Here is a 21,756-nt window from a genome sequence, read left to right on the forward strand (position 1 = left end):
AAGACGGGATAAACACACTCAGCCACCTTGAATGTGTCGGTTAAATCAATAAAGGTAAAGCACACTAATTGCTGTTAGTTGGCAGCTTATCATTGTGAGGCTGCTGACTAACCTTTTAACTGTTGCTTCAAGTTCTTCTGTGATTAAAAACTAGAAGCATCAGGTTCAGCTTTCTTATTTGTGCTTCTTTTTTCTGTTTCTCTTCCATGTGCAATCCTTATTTTCCTTGCTCTTATTTGAAGTTTTATATTAAGTATGAAACCTCATTTTGTCTCCATGCACAACTTTTCTGTGCATGCACAAGCGCTTTATGCTTGACTTTAGTATGAACAAATACAGTGTGCGCGAATCTGTGTAGGTTGTTTTGACTGCATGAGGACAACGCTGGCTGCAGCCAATCCTAATCCCCCATTCATTTCCACCAAGCAGTTGCTAAGGTTACAAATTACCTTTGGTGCTGGTAAGTGGTTTCTTTTATGACACTGGACGCCCTAATCCTTTTACTGAATACATATTTCATTTAGGATTAGCACAACAACGGATACAGTTGTTCTTAGAATATTCCAACTCCAGCTCTCTGTTTTGTTCATGCTCATCAGGTACACCACTTGCATATCAACTCTGACTCTCATTTAAAATAACGGAATAAATTAATAAATAAGCCTTTTTATATTTTAGTCTGCACTTTCTTTTTCTCAGACTAGAGTTATGGGAAAGCCTGAGGGAAGTGAAACTCAATCAGCCAGGTACTGTTAGATAAGTAACAACAAGGCTTTTATCGGGTAAACAATCGATTAGACCACATTATTCTCTTTTACAGATTTCTATGGTGTGTTCAGAGTGTCTTTTTACAGATGCCAACAATGGAGACTGTTTCTTTTCTTTAATACACACCATTTTAAAGCTTTGGATTAAAAAAAAAGGGAAGGAACTTTTATGTTTTTCAGGAACTGAATTTCCCTGGTGGAAAATAACAAATGCTGGTTTTAGCCGATGGCTGACATACTGAGAATACTTTATGGTGCCTGAGAGGTGTCAGGGGGGCATAACTACTAACAAAACGAGTAGATACAATTTTATAATATATTTTTATTTTTAACTAAAGAAACATGACAAAGCTCAGATTTGAATACAATGAAAGCAAAGAATACAAATAATGTTTATTCATATGGGACATGTCAGGCAAGTTACATAACCCATAAAACAGCCAAATACGAAATGCAATGCAATACATTTTAATACATTTTACATAGAAAATTAAGCGTTTGCAATTTGCAACGAAGCAAATTATAAACTGTTTGTTTGGTGAATGAACATCAGTCAGTTGGAAATGCATGTTAGTTGTATGCAGTGCAACTAAATGCTGCATCTGCATGTTTTGTAGGAACAGTTAACACACTACTATCGCATGACATGAGAGCTAAAGAGTGCAAATACAGTAAGACCTACACCAAAAAAAACGTTTTGGGTCTATTACCATGTGGGGATTTTCAGAGATACAGTGCCATTGTTAATTTTACAAGTTCTGTTTTCTTCTTCTTTGTTAGAACAATCAAATCATCTGCAGCCTCAAAGTCTGTTTGGAGGGGAGACGTTATAAACGGTCTCCTACAGTTGATCCCGATGGAAATGAAAGTGGGGATAGATTCTTTAAAGATCTTGCCTGAACTTGAATGCTCCAGTTCTCCCAGTTTTCAGGACTTTTTTGTTGACCTGGCATGCTTATTAGGATTTCAATCTGAGTCTTCAGCAGGAAATTCAAAGACAGAGTTTGATGACAGAGATGAGTTTGTGCCTCTTTCTTCTGTCTTTCTGTTGTGTATGATGTCAGTTTTCTTCTAAAGAGAAAGCAAATTTTAAGGCTGACGTAATGACACTCAAATACAGTCAGCTGGCTGAGATTACATTATCTACATTATCTGATATCTAACTCCCCACCTAAGTGCCTGAATAACTTACAATTTTGATAATTAGCTGTTGCTTACTGACTGACTGCCTGGCTGCATGACTGATGGCCATATTGACTGGCTGCCTGTCTGTCTGCCATACTGACAAACTGGATGACTATTGAGGCTCAGTCCTGCTATGTGGTGAGATCATCATCACTGGCAAGTGCAACAAAAGACTGATGGGAAGAGGCTGTCTATGTGTGTGTGGGGGTGTGTGTGCAAGTGTGTGATGGCTTCATTCCTGTATTAACACAGTTCTCTCTGTGGATGAGTCAGTAGGCCAAGCCTGACCATCATCCTCTCTCATCTCCCTTTCTCTGTCACACACATACACAGGAAATCAAAAAGCTCTCAGCACACACACACACACACACACACACACACACACACACACACACACACACACACACACACACACACACACACACACACACACACACAAAATGTAGGCTTAGGGTGAAGTGGTGCTTAGAAGAAGCGAACTTGGGGTCAGGGTAGAGAGAGAGAGACAAGAGAAGGGACAGATAACACTTCTGTGGGAGACACTATGTTTTATTTTCAGTGCATCATAAATGGCTGTTTCCATTGACTAATCCTTTAATTTTAAAACCTGACATCTCTTCTAAACTATTCATAAACTACTCTACATTTTACAATCATATCATAGTTTTATTTTATTCCAGGGCTGACTCTTTTCTTCTGCTTTAAAGCACGAGCTATGAGATAAAGAAAGGAGCAGACACAGAGAAGTGACAGAAAGAGCAGAGCCAGTGTTAGGAGGAACACATGGGGGAGAGGATTTAGTGTAACACCCAGCTGTCTACCTGTCTGTCTGACTGAGGGAAAGTGGGGTTTTCAGTGTAACACAGAGCCAAGCTGTTCTCCTCAGCGGCGGGTAAAAGTGTGTGTGTATGTGTACTCTCCTTGCTTGCTTGGTCTCAGGGGCGCCATGGTGAGGAGGAGATAGGCAGACGACCAAATTCTCTCTCTCTCTCTCACTCTCCTGTCTCCAGTATAGATGTCTCTATATGAACACAAAGCGAAAGAGAGAGGATGAGAGACACAGAGAAAGAGAAACACAGAGGGAAGGTAACAACAAAACAGACCCTCTCCATGCCAATGCAAAACCCCACTGTACCTCTGTTGGTCTCTCCTTCTGTTTTTGTCTTGTTTCTGTCAGATGAATCTCAATCCCCTGCTTTGAGGATATATGACTTCTCAGCTCTTTCTCTTCTTACAGTCTCTCTATTTCTTAAGTATTTTCTCTTTTTTCCCATTTCTCTATTAACCCCTTTGTTGTCCATCTTTTTATCCCACCATCTTTTCTTCCCCTAAAAAAGGGTATATGAGCAGTTTTATGCATTTGTTTATTTATTTTGCTTTTTAGATTCATCTATATGTAACTGTTCTCTTTGTTAATGTATGTTTTTACATATTTAATCTCACGGGTTATCCTCTATGTGAAATTATTGACTACATGGGTTTTATTTAGCAATATGTGCAGCTGAAAATTCTTAGTATATGAACAGAAGGATAAAACTACCTTTATTTTGGTTTGTAAAGAGTAATTATAAATGTTGTATTAATGTCTTTTAATGTGTTACAGTAAATTTGATTTACTCTACATTCAACTAATGTATTCTATTATAAAGGGACAAGGTTAGTTTCCATTTCTTTACATAGTAAAAATATTGTTGATCATGTGATAGTATTTTCCATGTGTACATGTCTTTTTTGTACCCTGCTAGTTTTCCAAACCATGTATAAATCAATTATTTAAAGCAAATGTGACACCAAACTGGTTTTAAAACACGTTGTTATTGTTGTTTTATTAACAAAGCTGTAATAGAAAACTAACTGCAAAAGAAAAAACTTTTTCAATATGGACACTAAATATTTTCCTTGTCTTGTATAAAAAACTATTTTCAATTCAGATCCCCTTGTTAAACTTCACAAACTAGAAAAAGAAGCTGTAAAGTAAACTGAAATAGCACCTACCTGCCACCTGCAGAGACAGAAGACACACAAGAATAGAGAGCTAGAATGGCAAATACAATAGAGGAGGAAATGTTATCATATACGGCTTCAATGATTAATATTTTACGTGGTTTCTCAAGAGAATAATCTACATCATATAGAGATGCAATTTCCATAATGCACACATCCTCATTTCATTAGAGGAAAACCCTATAAAATGGTTAAAGGCCTGAATAATGATGCAGCGGCAATTAAAATGGCGGATAACCCAGCGGACCTGCAGGCAGTTATCCTTAATGAGATAATAATAATCTCTGCTCTTTTTTTCTCTTTTAACAACTTACATCATTGTCGTGCTGCTTAAATATGGTTTATGCTCCGGATTCATCAAAAAGAAAAAACCTTGATAAGGGGCGTAGGTGACTGTTTTGTTCATTATGAGGGAGGTCGCTGTCTTTTTTTGATGACAAAATTTATTAATGATCAAATGTTTTTAAATAAAGTACAAAGAGTGCATGGGAACCTCTTTATTGGGTGAAACAGCTGAAGTTGTCCTTTATTGTTTGTTATTATTAATCTGATTCTTGGTGTACAATAAAAGTTATTTTTTTGTTTTTTGGATTTTATTTTAAAATGTGTCAGCTGTGATTCTGGAACAAAAAAAACCTTGAAAAAATCTTGAAGAAATATGATAAACTGAAGGGGGAAAAGTGTTGAACAGACAGCCTGCATGTGAGGATATAAATAGACGCGAGACTTCACAAGTCCAAACACAAAAGCGTTCTCAGGGAGCAGAGGAGGGATGCAAAGTGCTAAACTCACCAGCACCCAGTGACGTGGTGATACTGGTCGTTTTCCTGCCGGGGGAAGATTTAATAAACGCAGAAAAACAAACACGGTCTGTGCAGTGACGGGGTTGTTGCGAGGTGAGGACGGTGGCACACTGGACACATCCTCCTGTAGGAAGGAAGCGGAGTTGTGGAAAAAAAGCAAACAGGAGCCACGGACGGGTCTCTTTAACCCCGCCGTGAACTCGCGACCCTACCATCCGACTACTTCCCATTACCTCTGCACGACATTTAGCCCACATACCGCAGAGCGCTCACGCACACGCAGCATTGTGTGGGTCTGTTTGGATGGGGTGGAGGGGAGCAAGCGAGGGCGGCGGCGTGCTGTTCATGGAAGGGTCAAAAGAATGAAAACTACCGTGTTCACAGGGCAATTACAAAGTGCGGACGCTGGATGGTCTGTGCAGCCTCAGCCGACAGGGAGAGAAAATATTAGGCTGAAGCAAAAGGATTTCTTAAAAATATTTTTTTCTCACTTTTGGCTAATATTAAACTTAAAGTTAAATCTCTTTTTATCTCATTTGATGGTGGATTTAATGGGTAAAATCAACATTGAGTAAAAAACAAACAAAACAAGAACAACCCGTTCTGAAATTTGGAAAAACCTTTCTTCTTTTCTTTTCTTTTCTTTTCTTTTCTTTTCTTTTCTTTTCTTTTCTTTTCTTTTCTTAACGTCTAATTTTAAATTGTATGATAACGCAAATAGCCTGCCTCAAACCTCATTATAATCTCGATATTATTGCTGCATAACAAGAAATTTATCAAAAAGAAAAGCGTCACTATTTCCCAATCCAATCAATCTAAGTTAAGGCTCGTTATGAGCGTGCTGTACTAGTGCTCCAGTGTGAACTTATCTGAGTGAATTTTCTGCAAAGAAAAAAGCTCGTTTGGATCTTATTTTGCTTAACAACTAAAAGTCGCATTAAAGCAATAAAATAGTGACGCCTTTGATGACTCCCGTCAGAATTAATTGCTCTGCATACTGTCAGACTGTTTCATTAGGATGTTTACAAATCTGTCATTAGCTGTAAAGACTAATTATGGGTAAAGTATCAATAACTTTAAGCAATTGTAAATTTAATATTCATCTAATTTGGACTATATAATATTAAGACGTTCTGTTGCGCATTTTTACTTACTGTGCTATTCCGGGTGTTTTGCGACACTTACAGTCTATTGGACATTAGACAGCTTTATCCTATTTGCTGAAAGGCCAGCTGATACGCTACTGTGTCGAGCTCGCAATTTCAATCTATAGTGTTTTCTTCTACATGGCTGTGCCATAAAGGGTTACGTTCTTTTCTGTTAGATGTATATTTTTTCACATATATTTCTTTTTCTCTGATATATAGTCTGTGTCTAATGCTTTTAGATTATTTCTTCTTCTGATGGAGTAAAGCTGCCTCTAAATGTTAAAGATAATAGGTTAACTGAGTGGAAAGGTCGTGGTTGCTTAAGAAGAGAAATGAAGCGGCCACAGGAGACACGACGGAGGGCAGATCCACAACTACAGCTGCCACACATGAATGTTTGATAAGCGGGCGGGATAATGGCTTCTTAAATCAGTCAAACATAAACATCTCCATCACGCTCTGACATCTGCCATCCATAATAATCTAAACCTGAATAATGAACGAACAACAACAAAAACGCTGAAATATCTCAATGCGCCATATAGGAAGGCGGATATAGGTCAAGTTTGTTTTGTTCGGTTTATGTTAGTATGTATGTGCTATTGCAATACTTGCGGTGACTGTCGCTTTGTGGCCTGGGTATCACTTCAGGGTTTTTGTATATGCGCAAGTAAGCTGCACAGAAAAGATTGCAGGTCATATGCAGGCTCCACTGATTTCAGCAGCGTGTGTTTGAGCCCAGTGCATGAAAATATTATGGTTTCAGTAGTAAGGACTGGGTGAGTGCACAGCCCACTAACCTGATACAAACTACTGATACTGCAAAAGCCAATCAGCCTTGTGTGGAGGCAAAATTTACCCCCCACACACTCAGATAGGAAATAATTCGATTGTAATAATAATAATAATAATAATAATAATAATAATAATAATAATAATAATAATAATAATAATAATAATAATAATAATAATAATGTATTTGAGCATTAATAAGTTAAACTAATTTTAATGACAGGCTAAAAAGAAAAAAAGAAAAATTGAGAAAATAAAATATTGATGAGATTATAATTAACGGTATGATAGAAGTTGTGTGTCTAATAATGGTCATTTTCTATTTAACCTGTTGCACCTTTCTTTTCTTTTCTTTTCTTTTCCTTTCCTTTCCTTTCCTTTCCTTTCCTTTCCTTTCCTTTCTCCCCCCTCCCTCCCCTTTCTCTCAGACATCAGCTATTGATCCTGGGAGTCAAATGGAGATGGGTAGCCTACACAAATCAGATTGGACTGGCTCTGTTCACCCGTGAGTAACCGGCTCATCGGTCGCAGCATCCCTCCGTTATTATCTTGTAAACTAATATCTAGTTATAGGACGGTTAGTTCCGTTCCCCGTTTCTGATTGGCTGCTACGGTGACGTATTCGATAAACACACACCTAAGACTGTGTAAAAACAAAAGTCACGACACCTACGCCTAATCTGTTGCCTAGCAATAGATTGATGTAGCTAAGTTTCGGGAACAATTAGGTAAATAGTTCAGCAACTTCTTTTCTTCTTCTTTCCCCCTGCACACTCGGATGAATGCAGGTAACTTAAAACACCATGTAGCTTCAGTTTTGTCCACTGGGTATTCCATTAAACTTCTTCAAAGGCTGAGTGGCCAAACAATAAATAAATATTGCAGACTGTACTTACTAGACTTTGCATAAATATAAGTTACTTCGGATTAAATATTTATGTTCTCCAAGTGAAATAATTATATTTAAGAGTCGTCTAGTAGCCTCATCATGAACTTATATAAGGCAAGTCTGTTTCTCTGAGACTTTTTATTCGTTTAATTCATTCAAATAAACTTTAATATGCACCTGGGGCTGTCAAAGCAGCTGTGTTGTTAAAGTAGTTATTTCATATTAATATTAATATCCTTGAAGTGGAGTCCAAGTGGGAGAGTACCCTTAGATTATTTTCACAAAATCCCTTAAAGCAAAGTAAACGCTATAGTAGGCTAAATGATTTTAATGCAAGCCAAATCTATCCAAATATACAAGCAAAATAGGTAAACTTCTAAATGCGATTGTGCCTCACATAAAACCAACCCATATTTCTACTTCTGCCGAGAAAACCTTCATGATCCAACTTTGATACTGTTCTTTCTCTGATATGCTACCTTCCTGCTTGCCCGGGCACTCTGTGCATGAATTGTTCTCCCCAACAATAATTACAGCCGTGGAAGCAGACAATCCCATGCACACTGAGCGGATATGACATGGCCCACCTCTTTTACACTTCATGCCTACCTCAAACTTGACTTGGGGGTAAACGGGCAATCGAGAGGAGTAATGTCAAAAGCTGCAGTCAAGGAGAGGAGAGGACAGGGGAGAGAGAGGGGGAGAGCGAGTAAACCAAATTATGCCGCAAGCTAAGGAAGCCAATTTGAAACAACGGAAAAAGGCAAAGGATATTAACATGTTATTTGATCCTAGCAAGAGATTAAGAATAAACAGGAAATGTATCTAGATATTTAAAAAAAAAAAACAACAAAAAAACTCAGAAACCGAACCAAGTGCAAGCTCAGTCACAATAAACATTCAAAAACAAAAAAACAAAAAAAAAAAAAAAACCCTCCACACAAACACAAAAACCTATGACAGTCCAAGGGAAACAGGATATGTGTTCATTGTTCAACAGGTGAGCTTGACACGAAGATGATCGTTCTCCTAAACTGCAAAAGAATTCATGGAAAATTTAGTTTAACAATTTATAAATTAAAATGTGAGCGAGAAAGATGCTAGGTGCATGCTTCGCTATCACACAATCATCCAAACAATCAGCATGTGACACGGAAATATGGGTTAAACTGTGACTGTGACCTTCACATAGTCACGCGAAAGGGGAGGGTGGATTACTCAGTCTGGATCTATAGATTTCTTACATTACTCTATTACAAACTGAAGCATCAATTAGAGTTTTATCCACTGAGGAAATTAGGCTCTGTAGGTTTTGTTGATGATGAAGGGCTATTCTATTGTGAGAGAGGCAGCAACTGCATGTACTAGAGCATTGCATACTGGTTAAACTTATGGCAAAATCCAGCATCTTATATTGTGGAATGCAATGTAGGTAGATGACAGGTTGAACTTAAATACAAAATTTAGATTGTTAAACCACGATGTGCTGCCAGAACAATTTCAGGTTCTTGACATCTAAAGTCTAAAGTCACTGGAAGGACGGGGCACAGTTCTTCCAAAAGTTCTTTGCTCATTTGATGTTTTGTCAGTTGATGTCTGTGAAAGCAACTGCATATGATTCGTATGATTTTCATACTCTGCAAGCCATCCAGGGAGCCCTCATGAACTTTGGATGGGGGCAACATCATCCTGGAATGGTCCACTTTCATCAAGACAGAACTGTGTCGTAAAGCTAAAAGTGTTCACTCAAAACCACTCTGTATTAATATACTGCAAATGTTCCCTCTAAAGGGACAAGTGGAACCAGATTGTGCCAGTAAAGCGCACCCCACAGCATACCAGAGCTGCCAGTCCCCTCACGGAAGGGTCAAAAGTTCATGTTTTTCCTTTAATATGTCACCTGTCTGTATTTATAAAGCTTGTCTTATAAAAAAGATAAAGAACCCTAACCAGGCTCCCAAGCAGCCACAATGTAAATGTACTTCACTGAGTAAAAAAATCTTGTGGTTACAGTTTTATTCTGTAAAAGTGGAAAAGAAGTTTTAGCACAATTTTTTCACTATCAAAAGTAATACTGCAGTTATTTAGATTACACCTTTCGCTGATGTACTGGGATTTTATTGCTGTATAACTGCTGTGGAAGTAAAACATAAAAACATAAAACATGCATGATTTCCCACTAAAATGAAGGATTAATTTAAAAAAAAACAGCACAAAATGAAAGTATTAAAGCAACAGTACCACGTGTTCAGTATGTGAGTATTTAAACTTTCTGTTATGGATGTACTGAGTTTACCTGTATTACGTCAATGAAAAATTAACTGGGGGCTGGAGGTGAAAGCCGCATCATTACATAATATCTTCAAATGATCATGTATTTGGGTGTAACATATTCTTCTTTAGGAGTGTTACATAGCTATAGTTGTCAAATCAATGTAACTTAACTGAAAACAAAATAACTGCATGAAAGTTAAAGAACTTTTCACCCGTCTTATGTGTATTTTTTTCTCATTCACATCTCTACTGCCATATCACTAGCTCGCAAATAAGTGGCTATTTCATTACTGAAATGTTAAAATGGAAAAGGTCATCTGCGGAGCATGTGGCCAGCCCAGCAGCATCTAAACAGGGGTTAAAAAGGCACTACGTGGCCAAAGTGTTGAGTAGCCTCGACTGTGTGCATGCTGTCTGTGGTATCCACATCTCTCACATTAGTAAGCTTTGAGAGCGACCTGTCAGCCACAGTAATTACAGCTTGTCAGCTCCTGTGACACCGGGCTAAAGGGCCATCTCCGCAACTCCTATCTGCATCTCAGAGACTGAGCGCTTAATCAGCCTAGACAGGCAAATCCAAAACAGTCAGATTTTTTTTTATGTAATTCTGTACATATTTTTTTTTAAGTACCAATCTGGTTATACTGTTAGTTCTATACAGGACAATTTGAGATCTACACATGCAGATTAATGAAGATTCTTCAGGGGTTAGGTGCTGGGAGATAAGAGTGCTGTGAGAGTAGGGGGTTGCTTTGCTTTAAAAATTGTTCAGCTGTTTAAAAAATTAAATAGGAAAACGTATAAGGCAAGGTGAGCATCATATGTAGCGCTTGGGGCAATGCATTCGATATGCAGCCATTATATTTATTTCTCTGTTTCTCTGTCTCCAAATCAGCCTATCCACCTGGAAGAGTGAACACGAGGCCTCCTCCAGCGCTGTGTCATATTGCTGCACATCTGTAACACGGAGGACCAGGCGCCTGAGCGGTTAAACCGCTGCTGGAAAGGGCGCCATGAGAAAATGCGCATTAAATACGTTGTTGACGGTATGAAGAAAGGGATTGTGTAAGTAATGACATTACTTAAAAACCTTCTTTTCCCTTTATAACAGATATGGAAATCAAACTGTTTTCTGTCACTTTTACCAGCAGGTGATAAAGTGCCAACAACCGTGAGAATATAGTTTGGGCCACTTTATCACCTGCTGGCTGCTGGTGGATGTAGATTTGGCAAAACAAAGTGTACATTATCGTGTGCAAACATATTTGACTTTACTTTTCTGTTTATTTTATCTTACAGTCTGTCAGATAACCACTTCTCAAAGCTAGAGGGTACAAATGCAAATTTTCCTTCGCAAACGAAGAATCAAAAGTTGGATTTTGGTTTTAGTCCTTCCTAAAATTTGGTGTTCCCACCTGTTTTTTTCCTTCTTTCTCTCTCTCTTTTTTAAATAATGACTGGCGATGAGGGAGAGACTAGACGAGTCTAATTGATTTTTAAGTGGTGTCTCTGTGGTCTAGAAGAGCAAGAGGGGAGTCCACTTCAGGGAGCTGCCAAACTCCTCTAGTTTGTACCTGAATTGAGGGGCAGTGATGTGTTGCTGATGCGGCTCAACAAGCCTCACTAGGGGCCAGACGAGGGGTGGACAGAGGGGCCAGAGCCCGATCTGTCCTCGGTGCTCTCGTGGGGATGGAGGGTGATTATAAATGAACTTACTTCTGCAGGGGCAATAAGCTGACATGTCAAGCCTCATTCACCAAACAATAGAAGACATATGGTTTGTAATACGTGCACGCAAACACAAACACCCTCTTACGCCTATGTCTTGTCTCAGAACACACTTCTAATGACTGTTTTTTTTTCTTTATCGATTAAACACATTTTAAGTAAATATATAGCCTACGTATAATTTTACGTTGTAGTCCAATATGTATTAATCTACATGGAGAAAAGCCCTTTTGCACAAATTTAAATATATAATGAAAACATTTGGATTCCTAACGCCATATTCCATGAAGAGGAGACGTACCCACACACAAACATGTACACACGCAAATACACACTGCATGCATGCATCATAGAACCGGGCCTGCAGAGAAAAAGCAACACTCCCTGAGTGAGCGGAAGAAAAGGAGGTGGGGGAGAGGGAGGCCGGCTTGCAGCTCCACTCTTCCAGGGTCTCACACACAAGATCCGGGCGCACGGCTCCATTGAGAACGAGGAGGCTTTTGCATGGAGGTTCATTAGAAGTAACGAGTTGACACAAGGTAAATCTTAATGTTGAGGCGCCTTTCTCTACCGGCCCGGGGAGGAGCCCTCATTAACTGTCGCTAACAACCCGTGTAAATACACTGATTGGACAGCTCCGATACAAGCTCCCAGCCCTGCCAGGAAGTCCCCCTAATGAGACCACACAATAAAAACAATAAAAGAAAGGAGGGAGAGAGAGAGAGAGATGTTAAAACTTTTGTAAAAGCTTTACTATTAAAGTTGGAGCCACGTTTACAGATCAGTCACATTTGCGGTGAAAAAATGTTTTAAATTCAATCATGGGGTTTTTCTGTTTCTTTAAGTTTAAATTTAGACACTATTGTGCGTCGTGCATGTATCTGCAAACGTAAACAGAGGTTTTGCCTATTGCTTACGTGATCACAAGTTGTTATTGAGTGGCTGTTTTAAGATATTGCAACCGACTTAATTGTTTTGGCGCTTGAGTTCACTATGGAATGAACCAAATCGTAACAGCGTCACATATGCAGGTCTAATATATATTTTTAATGCTTTTAAAAAATAGAATGCAGTTGTTAAAGCTGCTGACTATATGCTTAAATCGTATTTTTGCACTGCAAAAAATATCCAATTTGTTTTCATTTCGTAAAAATTTCCTCATATGCGGTAAAAAAAAAAAAAAAAAAAGAAGATATATTCCAGTGGCACAAATTTTATGCATAGCATTTTTTTTTAAAGAAAGCGGTATAATATTTCTAAAGAAAGCGGAGTTCTGCATTTCTTGTACTAACTTAAAATTTTTACGAGAAACTTTAAACAGAGGCAGACAAAGTTATATCAGATTGAGATGTCTCCTTCTACATCCTTCTCCCAAATGTATGATAGAGCCATTCATTTTCCCCAAAATAACCCCGTATTTTTAAAACTTAGTGCTACATTAAATGACACCTTTAGACTGATACTTTTTACAGTGTGGGGAGAAAGCAGCGACTCCGTACCCTGGACTAGCCAGCAAAGGGATGGAGGCGATTGTGCGCCCGTCCCGACAGCATCACACATCTGCTCTGCAAAGACAGATCTCCCCGATTCTCGGTGAGAGAAAAGTCAGATAACACCAAATGTAACTTTTCTGATCTAAAGGATAGATTAGCCTCATATCAAGGTCTGTTAAGGTTTTTTTTTATTCTTAATTCCATATTTTTGTTTAAATAAATGAATTGTCCGCAAAAATAATGACTCGACAACGTCGCAGACGGAACTTACAGACGTTGCAGCTCGATTTCCATCCTACTTTTGGACAAACTGACCAGTGAAATAACCGTGAAGCGGTGCCATCTCCAACGACAGCTTCCAAGCTCAAATGGTGACCGCTCGTTGACTGGAGCCAGCTTACAGCCCTGCAGGAGACAAGAACGAGCAAGGTGGGGGGGAAAGGTAATTCCTAATATTCTGAGAGAAAAACACAAGCGTTGAGTTTCCACGTGATTAAAATAAAATTGCATTTCTCTGTTGGCAGGATAATAATAAATGCATCCTCTGACGCGTGCGAAAATAAATTCAGCAGAAACTAGACTGCCTTGTTCTAAGAGAAAAGCAAAGGAGAAAACCTTTTTTTTTGTACGTACCAGTCATTTCTCCAATGTGTCTGTGTAATGTTGAGATGAATCCAGGATGGAGCAGTAGGCACATGTGCCTCTCCTGTGTTTGCCAGGAGGGGTGTGCTGCCTTTTCTGGGAAGCTTCTGCCAAACCGGGGTCAACGAGGGAGCAAAAAATAAAACAAGACCCTTTCTTTCGTGCCTTCTCTTTCCCTCTTACCTTTTACAGTCAACACCTTTTCTTTCTTTCTCTCATCCGGTCCCCTTCTCCCTCTCTCACTCCCAAACGTGACGTAACATCAGCTTTGTTTATTTGCTCCCCTTATTGGAACAGACAGAAAAAGAAAAATAACTACTTAATGGAGATTAACGAGCACTTTTAGACGCAATATGTTCCGATAAGACTAACATATCGTGGTCAATGAACAGTATTACCCTATTATATTAAGAACTTTTAAAAAAACACAGTAGTAACTTGTTTTATTTATACAAAACTTTTCTACACAAAGTTTGACATTCCATTTAACGCTCTGCCAAAAGGAATGGGAAGCGAGATCCGGCTGCTTAACAGACACGGACGCCTGTTCCTGCTTGACCAGCATATTTCCAGTTTTTAGCATGCAAAATGCTGTTTGTGTTGTCTTGTTTGGAGGTTTAGGCTGTAAGTAAACGGAGAAGACGCTAAATGCTCAATGTGCATTCAGAGCTCTCGTCCCCCGCTGCTAGGAACATTCAGCAAGCTCTCGGATAAACACACAATTACGGCAGGTGAATAAACTTGTTTGGGAGGTGTTAATTACATGCTTAACGTAAACAAAAGCCATGTAAAAGAATGTGAATTACCAGTGGCTTTTCTCCTTCAATCCCCATTCAGGTTTTACATTTCACCTCTAGTCTTTTCTAAGAGTGATTTCCGAATTGCCTGCGAGGGCTACTCCCAAACAAGGCTCCTCCAAAACATAATGCTACATAATACCTGCAGCCTTGGGTTGAATGGTGATCAGCTAAATTGGTACACCAGGAACCCGGTCAGGTAGGAGGCTTTGCATATTTGGAGAAATGCTGCTAAGCCCACACTCTCAACTTCATGTTGGGGTCGTGCATGTGTGTATATGTGTGTGAGAAAGAAAGAGAAAGAGGAGGGGGTATAGGCTAGGAGGTTAGTTTTAACACCAGCATGAAAATACCAGCCTTTACTTCCAGTCCACAGAGCTTTCCAACGGGACCAATTCAAGTGCCACTTGGAATTAGTCCTCCTGAGGTTCGTATAGGACAGCAGTGGGCAGGTTTGATCCCATACTCTACCCTGCCCCCACACGCACAAACACGCGCGCAAACTCCAGAAGTAACACACGAACCAAACGCCTGACCCTGCTGCAAGATCATCACAACGCCCACTCTGCATCACATACACCTCCAGACACAGACACTCCGCAGCCCACTCCTGCACGCACATGTTCGCACGAGTTAAAGCACTGCTTTACCTAAAACGCGTTTTAGTGCGCCAGTGTTGGCTAATTGCTCGGCGGCAATCACGTTGTTTAAGCGCGTCAGGTAAGGTTTGTGGTGGACATAAACAGGCAGCACTGACTATACATGCACACTGAGGTACTCACTGTCCCTCCAAGCTTGAAGTCGTTGGTCAGCCGGGAGAATGTGTAACTCGGAGTGGGGAAAGGGAACGTTTTGAATTCCTGAATGATTTTGTAGAAAGGCGGCTTAGGATCATTATGTCAGCTTTGCTGAGGGTGGATTAAGCGAAGTCCAGATTCTATGCCCTGCATACGGCTCTTTCACAATGTGAGCACTGTTCGTGTTAGACTGAATTCACACTATTTTAACACCCTATAAGCTCTGTCTAAATATGAAGCCGGTTTAGCCATAAACATGAAAATCACACCGCCGTGGCTACCACTACTACCACTAAAAGCCGAGTCCTATGACTGAATGTGGACATTGATCATGTCCTTGCCACTAGATCAAATAAATGAAATAGCTTTTATGTCCCCAAGAAACTTTCATGTTGCCATTTGATTGTAATTCCAATACTAGCCTAATAGTTTTAATTAGAGGGCCGGGCCATAAAAAACGCGATAAACTGTTAAAAGGGCGATGCCACTGGCAAATTAGTTTTCCCACTACAATGCCGTGATCTTTGTTCAATCAACACAATGCTGCGCGTCGATATTAATTTGTAACAATAAATTCTGTTGGTTGGAGAGAAGGCAACGGGCAGGGGGCCAGGACTGCACCCAGCGTCCCAGAGGCAGGGCCGGGGACAGCAGGAGGGGGAGCGGCATCACTGCAGTATACCCCCGGACAAGTACCCACCCATCACAAAGTGACCACACAGAACAGCTAGGCCGAGTAAAGTCATGCGCGGATTATGTCATAAAATTACAAACATGCAGTTTTTTAGACCATCGACGGATCCAGGGCAAAAAACAAACAACAAACAGAAACAAAAGACAAAAACCCTCAAAGGCTTAAGGGACTACACCATATTTTTTTGTTTTTTCAAAAGAAAAAATAATGTAAAGCGATTACTTGTATCTATGAAAAGGAAAATGTAACCCAGAAGACTAACGCTTTCATTTCCGTCGCACAAAAATGAATGGAGTGATCAAAAGATTCTAAAAAGTAGCTACTACAGGAAAAACTATACAAAAACAATGTGCAAATTGACTCGCTTCTATTCAAAACGTGTATTCCCGAGTTGCAGTCATTGGTTGTCCATTTGTCACCCATTTAAAGCTCCCTCTGCCTCCCTCCCTCCCTTCCCGTCTCTGCTAAGCATCTCCAGTCTACATATCTTCTTTAGCTTTAACGAGCCTCGTTAAGATCGCAATAATATTCCACCCTCTAATTGCTCATTCCATTCAGCAGATAGGCGAGCATTGGCTTGTGCCTGATGCGCGCGATGCGGTGGGAGGGTTGCTGTGGAGATCGGAGACTCTGATAACTCCCCGTGCATGCTGCACAAGTGGTGAAAGCCTCGCGCTACGTACTGGCTAATGATTGGCACGCTTGACAGTGATTGGCAGGGCTGCCATGACAACACCAAGAAGACCAATAGAAAAGGGAAACAAAATGTTTCAATGCTACACTCAACGGCGGATTTAGGGGGGAGATATTATGAGGCTGGTGTCATTAGGCGATAGCCATTGAATCATTCAATCTTTTTTACTTGCCGTATTTTTCGGTTTTTCCCTTTTTCTCGATAATTTTCTTTCTCTCTCAGGTCATTTCCATGGTTTTCAGATCCCCTTTAGAGCTTTATCCCTCCCATTTCTTCCTGCCAAACTTCGCTGATCGCCCTCTGCTCCTGGCGAACAGCGCTCCCACCACCAGGTCTCCAGAAGACTTGTCCATGTTTCAACTACCGACCCTCAACTTTTCCCCGGAGCAGGTGGCAAGCGTCTGTGAGACGCTGGAAGAGACCGGGGACATCGAACGGCTGGGCCGCTTCCTCTGGTCCTTGCCTGTGGCTCCGGGAGCGTGCGAGGCGATCAACAAGCATGAGTCCATCCTGCGCGCTCGGGCCGTGGTGGCGTTCCACACGGGGAATTTCAGAGACCTCTACCACATCCTGGAGAACCACAAGTTCACCAAGGACTCTCATGGCAAACTGCAGGCCATGTGGCTGGAAGCTCACTACCAGGAGGCCGAGAAGCTCCGCGGTCGTCCCCTCGGTCCTGTCGATAAGTACCGGGTACGGAAGAAGTTTCCGCTGCCTCGGACCATCTGGGACGGCGAGCAGAAGACGCACTGTTTCAAAGAGCGGACACGGAGCCTGTTGAGGGAGTGGTACCTTCAGGACCCATATCCAAATCCCAGCAAGAAAAGGGAATTGGCTCAAGCCACTGGACTCACTCCCACACAGGTCGGAAACTGGTTTAAAAACCGGAGGCAAAGAGACAGAGCTGCGGCTGCCAAAAACAGGTTAGTGACTTTTCTGTGTGCCGTCGAAACACGAGTATGCACACAAGTTTGTCTTTAATGCACATTCAAAAGAAAATGCGAGCTTTTTAAAGCCTTATATTGCGATTGGAGACTGTCTAGGAAAAAGATAAGTCTGGCTGTCAGGTGGAGGGACTGCGCTGCGGCGACATTTTGTTATCAAACCCGGATAAACGTCGAAAATATTCCTTTTGTAGATCTCCAGAGTTCTCCTAAGCATAAAAACTTCACTATTATTATTAAAAATTAGCTTTTAAACATTTTTTGCAGATTGATCATTTTTAATGTATTTTAAATTGAATGCAAATTGTATTTAAGAATGAAAAATACAATTAATCTAAAGTTTGGAATTTTAAAAAACTGACTAATAAAATAATACAAACACAAACTACATTTGTTGTCAATCTTGATAAGAGATAATTGAGCCGAGTTCTTTTTAAACAGAAACTCCTTGTTTATATTTTTACAAGAGGCGAAGCATTCTTGCAACATATGAAGATTATTGAATTTATATTTAGAAAAACCATCCGCTGCAGGATTTGTTTAATTTTACAACTATTTCGCTTGTAAAATTGTAAACAACCTAGTGAATTATTTCAATCAGCTGAAATAAAAACAGGACAGTGTTTAGTTTTTTTTTTTAAATAATAATTATTCTAAAGTTAAATCGTCTTATCTTTACATTTAAACACATATTAAATTGTTAAATTTAGTAAATGTATTTATTTATTTATGTGTATTGGCCAATTTAAGTTCTTAATGCAAGCATTAAGCGTTTTAACATCAAATGTTGCTTAGTGTTGTTGAACTCAACGACTATCTCAAAGGATAATAACGATATTATTGATATCTGAGCATGCGTAGAGAAAAACATCTGAAGACATGGGCTGTATTCATAACATTAAGTGTGGTATCATTCCACTGAAATGCCATAATTGATTAGAAAATACTTTGGAGAGCACTAAGCCATATGAACAGTACTCTAATATTTTTGCTAAATGAATAGATATATTTCCAGGCTGACATTATCCCCACGCGATGGCGTTATTATCATGAGTGGATTGGAGATAAACATTTAGGATGATTGGAGTAACCTGGATCTCGACGTCACTCATTCATACACGTCCCCTACCATCAGACTAAAACACATCTGTGCCAAAGGCTCACGGCAGTTTGTCGTTGTGAGAATACCCATATTTTATTTCAAACAATGATATATAATTATTTTGGGGTTTTAGGCGTGCAAAGTCCTGTTGATGAGCATGAATACACGTGTGCAGAATGAAGAAATAATAATAAACGCTGAACAAACTCAGAGCAGTAACACAGATTTCCAAATGGAAAATGTCTTCAAAATGCCTATATCAAAGACAGCAAGTTGGATTTGAAGCTTCCCTGCACTGGCAACATGGATCAGTTATATTCCAAAGTGTTGACTAGGACGTTGATCTCTAAGAAAAAAAATTAAGTTAAAAAACAACAACAACAACACAGCCCTAGTACATTTCATCCAACATTTGGTAGTCTAAATAGTGATGTGTTTTGTCCCCTGAAAGCTGGCTATTTGATAAAAGCACGCATGCATGCCTGGGGCCGGCAGGGGGAAAGAAAGGCGAGTTTGAACCCCTATTTTGCAGGAGGAGGAGGGGAAGGGGGACATTCTCAGGTCTAATTGCCATTTCTCTCATTTTTTCTCTTTTCCCCCCCTCCTCGTTTCTTTTCTTCTCCAGGCTCCAACACCAAGCAATAGGACCAGCCGGTATGAGGTCCCTCTCAGAGGCCGGTCTAACCCCTCACAGCTCGGCAGAGTCGCCTTCAACCGCGGCAAGTCCCACCACCAGCGTTTCCAGTATGACAGAGAGAGTTGATACTGGGACGTCCATCCTGTCCGTCACATCCAGTGACTCGGAGTGCGATGTATGATACGGAGAAAAAAAACACAAAAACAAACAAAAAGAGAAATATTTACAGGGAAAATGGACCTGAGAGGAAGAAAAAAGACTATGAAATATCGCGGATGAAAAAAGGACCGATTGATATAAATATTAAAATAAAAAGAGTTAAAAGCACGTCGGTTTTTTTTTTTTATTTTATTTTTTTTATTAAAAAGCGCTTTCAAAGGACCCACGCCTCCCCCTCCTCTTCATCCCCCCACACCACCACCACCACCATACTACTAGACTACTTGCATGATGGGTTTTTTTTTATTTTATTTTATTTTATTTTTGATTTTGTAATCAGGGAAATAATCCTGAATGCAAGATTTTCCATCAGGAACATCGATCAGAGGGAATAAAACAGATCGTCTTGGTGTTTTCGTCGCACCTTTTCCCATCTCCGGTTCTAGTCCAAGTGATGATGATGATATGACGGTGAAGCAGCCGCCATGCAGACAAGATGCAATCCTGTTTTTACTTTGTGTTCATCAGACAATCATTTTAAGTCGTAAGCACCTTTTTTTAATACACTTCTGTCACTGCCTGTGGGGTACATGGTCAAAAAATGTCGAACAGAACCGTTTATGACTGTATCAGAATTTTATTTTCGAAATTTTATATTGAATTATGTATATCTCAAATAATGCGATCATTCTCCCGGTCTGTAATATACGTGTAGAAATATGCTTGTACATAATTATTGCTCTCCCCCGTGTCATCCTCTTTTCTATCCCTTCCTCACTTTTCTTGACTTGGTGTTCCTACATAAAATATTTGTCAAAACTTAAAACTGAAGTGCTGTAGGCGTTTTTGTTGGTTTTCTTTGATTATGGGTGGGTTGTTAATGGCAAAAAAACTGAAACAGAAACAAAACCAAAAACATATATATACTCTTCCGTCCACCGGGGTCACTCTGAGCGCTTATTTGCATTTGCCAATGTCATTTCCCTTTCATCGCGTAGTTATTATGTGTCTTGTAGTTACGATTCTAAAGATCAAACGCATTATTCATTTTGCTATACCTCGTTGCATGTTGATGTCTGTATTTCCATCCGATTACGGATAAGGACAGTGATAAGTGGCTAAACACATGTTCATATTGGATCATTATTGGATTGTGGAAGCATTAATGCTCATCGTGGCTTATCCAGCCTCGGAGCAGGTTATTCAGTCAGGGGGCTGGTCTCACCTAAAATTAGTTTGATTTCATTTCAAGTACAGCGTTAACTCAGGATTTCATTATTTGTATCGTCTTGGCGTAGACAGCTTGGTCGTGTGCAGCGACAAAAGCGGCACAACGCTGTAATTCATTTTTAAGTTTGTAATTTTATTTTCCAAAAGAAGACGTCTGCTTTATTTTATGATTACACCCCTGGCTCAAACGTATATGATGCAGGCAAAATCGCCTATATGACTGCCTCAGTCTCCAAATTCTGGCAAATGTCAACGTCATGCAGCACTTAAAAATGTGAGTGCCATTTCCCCTTTTGTTTACCGTTGCTAGTGAATACAGAAATTAAGTAAACGCGCCATTAAATGGGCTAATCACGATGGGACTCCTCCCCTGTCCCAATCTCCCATTGTGGCCCCTGAAAAGAGCTTTTCTTCCTCGGACGAGAACCATTTCCCCCTCCAAAAAAAGGCTTTCTCTCCTGCAGTCCCTTTGCATCCAAATCCCCAACCAATTATTCTGCAGACTAGAGTAGATTTGCCACAGGACACTGTTGCACGAACTGCAGTTTTGGTGGAAACACTTTCTCAGAGATTTGTTTCCTAGAAGCAGCGCTCGGGCTCTCCCCATGTAAATGTGCTACACGCAACTCTGTGATACGAATCGAGTCTGTGAGTGCTGCGGTGGTGTCTTTAGTAACAGAAAGTAGGACAGTAGCCACTGTTTGGTACGGAGAAACCGCAGGACTTTCAGAAACTGAACACTGGCATAAAACCTGCGAAGAGGACTCCAGCAGTGTAAACTTCCATTTATTTAATCATGACAGATTTCTGTCTGATTTTAAAAAGAGAACTAAAGTTTCCTTTTTCCAGCACCCGTTATTACCTGTGGTGTTACAGATGATTCGCAGATCACTACCAGGATATTTTATTTCTTTCCTTTTTATTACTTTTTTTGTAAAAAAAAAAAAAAGAAAGAAAGAAAGAAAGAAAGAAAGAAA

The 21,756-nt window shown here is 39.9% G+C and overlaps 1 protein-coding gene and 1 long non-coding RNA gene across 2 annotated transcripts; one reads left to right on the plus strand and one right to left on the minus strand.

Moving 5' to 3' along the window:
* Nucleotides 1-1,124: 1,124 nt before the first annotated feature.
* LOC308388686 lies at nt 1,125-16,591 on the minus strand. The gene is made up of 3 exons (XR_013970158.1): nt 13,717-16,591; nt 13,355-13,488; nt 1,125-2,973 (listed from the first exon to the last, which is right to left on the minus strand). It is a non-coding gene; the product is annotated as an uncharacterized lncRNA (long non-coding RNA).
* A 201-nt stretch (nt 16,592-16,792) lies between these two features.
* Nucleotides 16,793-20,385, plus strand: six3a (SIX homeobox 3a). Its single transcript, XM_080869540.1, has 2 exons — nt 16,793-17,630; nt 19,379-20,385. Exons 1-2 carry the CDS (start codon nt 16,939-16,941, stop codon nt 19,569-19,571), a joined length of 885 nt encoding a protein of 294 aa, XP_080725666.1. The 5' UTR covers nt 16,793-16,938; the 3' UTR covers nt 19,572-20,385.
* The last annotated feature ends 1,371 nt before the right edge of the window (nt 20,386-21,756 follow it).

Source organism: Rhamphochromis sp. 'chilingali' (genome assembly GCF_963969265.1).
Source record: "Rhamphochromis sp. 'chilingali' genome assembly, chromosome: 20".
NCBI classification, from domain to species: Eukaryota; Metazoa; Chordata; class Actinopteri; order Cichliformes; family Cichlidae; genus Rhamphochromis; species Rhamphochromis sp. 'chilingali'.